At 41.2% G+C, this 5,987-nt stretch overlaps 1 protein-coding gene across 4 annotated transcripts in view; it reads right to left on the bottom strand.

Moving 5' to 3' along the window:
- Positions 1 to 1,036: 1,036 nt before the first annotated feature.
- Positions 1,037 to 5,987, bottom strand: part of RBM4B (RNA binding motif protein 4B) — a 10,205-nt gene continuing 5,254 nt past the window's right edge. For 2 of the 4 annotated variants that reach the window (XM_008578988.1, XM_008578990.1), the window contains 2 exons: positions 4,158 to 4,831; positions 1,037 to 1,629 (listed from right to left, as the gene is read on the bottom strand). In XM_008578988.1, coding sequence (XP_008577210.1) covers positions 4,167 to 4,831 — 665 coding nt within the window. In that variant the 3' untranslated portion in view covers positions 1,037 to 1,629; positions 4,158 to 4,166. Of the gene's footprint in view, positions 1,711 to 2,339; positions 2,562 to 4,157; positions 4,832 to 5,987 lie in introns of all 4 variants that reach the window. The other 2 variants (XR_550956.1, XR_550957.1) reach the window with 2 other exon arrangements.

Below are 5,987 nucleotides of genomic sequence, written 5' to 3'. Positions count from 1 at the left end.
AGGAGCCTTGTGTACATCACTAGCTGGTGTGCAGACAGGTTAACCTCTGCAGATCATATCCTAGGCGCCCCCCCAAAAAAAATACAGAAAAACTTTGCTTCACCTCCCCACACCCAGTCAGGATTAAGTATAAAATATGTAGGAAAAATGCTATATAATTGCAGGTAAAATTTCACATACAGTCAGAATTTACATGTCAACATTTTCCTATAGGATACAATAAAGCTTATGTAGGGTTGAGTCCATCACTAAACTCTTGGGTCAGGGCTGGTCTTTACATTTAAAAAAAAAAATACAAAACTTGTTTTATGGGGACTTAAACAGTAAGTAAAATGTCCATAAACCTTTTTAAAAAAAATTCTAGCCCACAGTCACACTTTATTGCGGGATGTGGTCACTGCTGATCATTGATATCCTATTTGCTTTTCTGCTCAAAAAGTATTATAACACTTCTCGTTTTGATCCGTCATAACTGTTATCATAACTATCTTAATCATTTTAGTTGAAGCCTAAAGCAGAATATAACATCCTAGGAAGAAAAACCTTTTTCAATAGCTCCTAAGTGAATTTAAATGAAAAAAAAAATTTAAATTAAAATAGGAGAAACACTGGAGAGGGGTGCTAACTAAGCCTAAAATGTATGTTCTTTATATTGGCCCAGAAAATTATGAAGTCGAACTGAATCAACCCGGTAAGTCCTTGGAGATATTTTGGCTTAGCCTTCTCCTGATGTGGTGTTTACTGTGGGGCTTGCTTCTATCACTATTAATCTGGGCTTGCTAGCCTTTAAACTGGAAAGAGTAGTTCTGGTTAGAGAAAAGGAGCCTGACCATCAGCTGTAGCATATTTATCTGCCTCAAGATTCTGGCTAACTTCTCAGCACCTCTTACTGAAGCCATATTACTCATCTCACTAAATCCTTCCTTCTACATCTAAATTTCAGACACCCATTCATTTGAATTTTGTAGCTTGAGCAGAACTGGGAAAGAATCAGAAGATCCTGGTGGTAAATAACAGTCACACAAAACAAAGATACTTAAGTGTTAGAAACGTTTATTTGTCAAAATAATAATAAAAAAAAAAGTGGGAGAAGTGGAGTAAAACAAGGCTAAATTTCAGCTAATGCTGTACCACGATCACAGGTCAAACATAAAAAAACAAAACGAACAAAACAACAAAATCCCCAATGGTCCTAGCAATTTCAGAAGAGTAGCTTCAATGTTAGAGTCCAGGACTAACAGAGAAGAATAAAAGGCTGCTTGCCACTACGTGGTCATTTTAAAGGGAAAGGAGATGCTGCAGGTAGGCAGGGAGAGGGGTTCAATACCTAAGGAAAGCAAGATAAGAGGGGTTCCACTGTACAGGAAAAAGGGGATGTCAGCATAATCCTTACCTAGGGCTGCTCAGAGGCTGAGAATATAAGGAACAGTGAAAAGCTACAGAGACTAGTATCAGGAGGAAAGAAAAGACAACTTAGAAAAATTAAATTAAGAAAGGAAACATAGTTGGTCACAAACTCCTTTGTTTACTGAAACATGAAGCAATGGAAACATCCCGGCAAAGGGGACCGCGCGGAGCAAGTTCTCATATATGACCGCAGCCCGAGGGTTCAGTCCGCAATTATCCTACCTGAAAGAGAGCACAACACAAGAGGCTTACACAATGCCTGGAGAGCAGCTTGGCTCCGAGTACATGGGCCCTGGTACCGTCCTGTATTCCGGGAGGGGGTGGGAGGGGGAGAACAAAACAAAACCAAGTCAGACTGAATCAAACTTATATCCCATTTAATTACCTATGAATCTACTAACAGCTATATATAAGAATCTACTTGTAGCTACATATAGGAGAAGATGCAATCTAGTGGGAGGACTGCTGTGTTGGTGATAAATACATCTTTCTCATTTTCTTATCCATCTTTTAGGCAAGATAACTTCTGTGGTAGAAGACTATTGTCACTGTAACAAAGGGCATACATACATTATCAAGAACCACAATTTAATTTTTGGGTCCAGGAAAAGCAGAAGATGCTGAAGTCTCAAATATGGCCAACTGCATTATTCTAAATGTGTTTGTTTTAATCTTTCACAGTAAACAAGCTTTCAGAAATGACTGTTACAAAGGGGAGGATATCAAGGAGTAGTCAGTCATCCATCCATCTCCAGCACACCTACATGTCATCCTGTCACAGATCTACAGCCACAGTTCCAGTAGTTCCCCTAATTGACCAAATCTCCCTTGCCAAATCAAAAGAAGAAATCACTCCTAGAATTCTCTAATTTTCCCATTGGTGATGGGAACTTCCAACACCAATGGCTGGGGGAAAAGAAAAGTTAACTCACACCAAGTTCCTCTACTTATTACAGACAAAGGGCCAAATCTTGGTCTTGATCTGTGCCAATCGACTTCAAAAGTTGTGACGTTCTTGGATCAGTTCTGATAGGGTGGGACCCGAATTTGGATCCCCACCAGTTCTGGAGTATTTCATCTTGGCAGCCTCATTAACATCAGGCTCCTGGGACTGCAACCAACTCAGGGTTATTCAGTCCATTTGAGGTTCACACCTGGAAGGTAAGTTTCTTTAAAAGTCATCGCTAAAGAGAGGTTAGTCGAACAACCACTGCTTGCTGTCAAAATTCACTTTAAAATGCCCTAGAATACTCTTTAAAGACCACAATATACTAATTTAATACTTAACTTTGAAACATACTTGAGAGAAATAGAATTTATCTGATAGACTGATACCATCTTACTTCAGAGGCATATCCACCTCATGGTAGATCCAGCTGCATTAAAAGTAAAATTAATGGCAACTACAAATTATAAAATTATCCACTTCACACACATGAACACACACTGGGGCACAAAGTCTTGCTGACATGGTCATATAGGATATGACTTGGGGTTATCACAGGTTTATGCCATATTCGCTTCTCACTTCACATAAAAGAGCAAATTGCTATGGTTTTGTTTTCTTCTACACATATACCAAAGGGATAAATTAGGAACACTGTAAACTCATTGGTAACTCAGTTTAACGTTGCTACTGGGGCTCCAATTCAAGTGATACCCAATTTTAAGGTACAGGAAAACCATGAAAATTGTCCTGATGCCATGAGAGTTGTTCTGATGCCATTTCCATGCAGATGATTTATCTATCTCTAGGTACCCCTAATTATTCTTGTTATTCCAGCACCTTTGGTATACATTTCCTGAAGTAGTAAACATTAAATTTTCATAGTCACCACCCATGGGACTTTATAAACATCAGAAAATTACTAGTTTATCTAATTCCTTAAGTGTTCCTCTCGAACAAAAAGAAAACAAAACAAAAATTGCTGGAAGAAACAGGAAGTGTCAGGCTCTAAATGACAGCATCACAGGCTATGAAGAAATAGGGTTTAAGTGCCTATATAGAACAAGATGCTCTAGATTATTAATAAGGAAAGGGCTCCATGGGATAGGGCACGAAAACATTTGGCTTTCAAGCAAGTGTCTTAGAACTAAACACTTAAAGTTTATAGGACTTTATCTGGCTTATAGCTACAATATTTGAAGAGTTTCCTTTGATAAAGGCCAATGACCCAAGTAGTTGTTTTATCAAACAAGCCTAAAGTAACAGTAATGAATATCATAGTGAGAATTTTAACTAACTCCTGAACTGTAGTGTTAAGAGCATGGGTCTTAGAGTCAAATAAGCCTGAGGTTGAATTTTGGCTCTACTTCTCATTTACCAAATGACTTTGGGCAAAGTACTGAAACTTTCTGAGCCTTAGTTCTGTTCTGTGTAAAAGGCAAAATATCTCAAAGGCTTTTATTGTATAGATGATATAATATACAGAGGGCACATAACAAATGCTCTCTTAAGTATTTTTCTGTAACCCAAATCTGCTTATAACTGATTAAAGAACAATATTCTCACTAATAAACTGAGTGCATTCTCTCAAAGGAACAAGTTGGTTGAAATCACATGCTAAAACCTCAATAGGCCAAATGAATCTCTGGCCTAAGCTAGAGAAATATCAAAGACTAATATGTAATTTGTACCTTTTGGATACTGTCCTGACAGCAAACAGGTGGCTCTAGCCTCCTCTATGAAGCACAAGACTCTTTCAAGGGAACTAAATGGAATCTCTTAACCACATCCACCCCACTCTCACCTCCAGTTTTTAAAAGGCTGAGTACCGAGCTCGGTCCACATACTGCTCCCGCTCATACCGGGCCATGTCATACAGAGAATTCCGTGCAGCTGCTGAAGCCTGAGAGAGCTCACTCTCTGGTCCATAACCGTAGCCCTCTCCAACTGTGGGGAGCACAGCTGCTGCACGACGCAGCGGGCTCCTGTCCCTTCCATAATAGGAGGAAGTGGTGGCAGCAGCAGCCATAGCAGCTGAGGTGGCAGCAGGGCCAGAGTTTGGCAATAGGTGTCTGTCATAGGGATCAACAGAAGTGGAATTGAGGTGACTGGTCACAGCTGTGCTCTGGACTTGAGGCAGATGGGACATGGTCTGCTCTGCGTAGTTGTATGCAGAAGCTGCCGCCGCCGCCGCCACTGCCTCATAAGAGCGGACGCGGTAGCGCTTATAGTAGTCGAGTGCTCCATATGCATCGTTGTAATACATGGACTCCCCATAGCCCATGGTGTAAGGTGTGCGAACTGCTCCATACTGTTCATTATACTGCTCAGTGAAGTCCGCCACACGACCTGTGCGATCTACTGGGCACTCTTTGGACCAGTGCCCCTCTTTCCCACACCGATAGCAGCCGCTCTGGTCTCCCATCCCAGGGGCAGTCCGAAGTCGGCTTGTGGACAACTGCACGTGCATTCTTTTGCCTTGAGGAAATAGATGTAAGGTTTATTATAACTCTGACATTCTTTATCTTCCCCCAAATGAAAGTAAACTAGTTGGCATACGACATACATACATACACACACCCCTGTGATCCTATTTCACCAATCCCCTCCAAAAAGTAGTTGAAGTTTGAATACAGATGAGCTAGAAAACCTAAGTCCTCTTAGACGAGTCAATGCATTCTACTTACACCAGGAAACAATACTCCCTTTTACTCTCCACAACTTTCCTCTTCCCTTCCAAAACACAAAAAAGCTTCCATTTCTCCCTGCTAAGACTGTTATTAACTTTAATAATTCAAAACCTGCAAATACTTCCAAATCAAACATCCAACAAAACCTCAGTGATGCCAGATTTGGAAGGCATCTTACCCCCCTCTCACTGATTTACTAGGGGGCCACGTAAGGCCTGGGCATTTACTGTAGCTTAAAAACCACAACAATCTTCTGTGCATCTTGTTTTCTCTAGCAATTTTTGCAGGTGTCACCGGAAGGCTCTCTATGTTGAGTACACAAATCATAACGTGGCTCATCATCTGCTTCATCTCCAGTACCTGAAGGAGTTATAAGACCCTCCAGACTTCAATTCCACTCCCACTTTTTCCCACAGGGTGAATGGTCTCTCAACAAGAATTAGGAAGTCTTGAAACAGCACCAGTTTCTTAAGGATAATGTGTTCCCATGTAATGAAATGATCAGCATTTCATCCTGCCCCATAGCTTACAATTCTTTACAGGGGATTATCTATTTGTTAGAAAAATGCAGCATTTGCCTAAAGGCCTCTGGGTACCCATACAAACAAGCCAGATGAACAGCACTGAGAACAGCTAAGAGAAGAAACAATCTTTGCCCACGGCTTGTATACCACCAAACCCAGGGACCTTTACTGATGAAAGCATCCAAAGTCTTTAAAAGCAGTATAGGAAGGGCTGGCCCTGTGGCGCTCTCGGGAGAGTGCGGCGCTGGGAGCACAGCGACGCTCCCGCCGCGGGTTTGGATCCTATATAGGAATGGCCGGTGCGCTCACTGGCTGAGCGCGGTGCGGGCGACACCACACCAAGGGTTGCGATTCCCTTACCGGTCACGAAAAAGACAAAAAAAAAAAAAAAAAAAAAAAAAAAAAAAAAAAAGGGAAAAA

The sequence above is a fragment of the Galeopterus variegatus genome, unplaced genomic scaffold, assembly GCF_000696425.1.
Source record: "Galeopterus variegatus unplaced genomic scaffold, G_variegatus-3.0.2 Scaffold1795, whole genome shotgun sequence".
Taxonomy (NCBI): Eukaryota; Metazoa; Chordata; class Mammalia; order Dermoptera; family Cynocephalidae; genus Galeopterus; species Galeopterus variegatus.
This window is presented reverse-complemented; position numbering and strand designations above follow the sequence as displayed.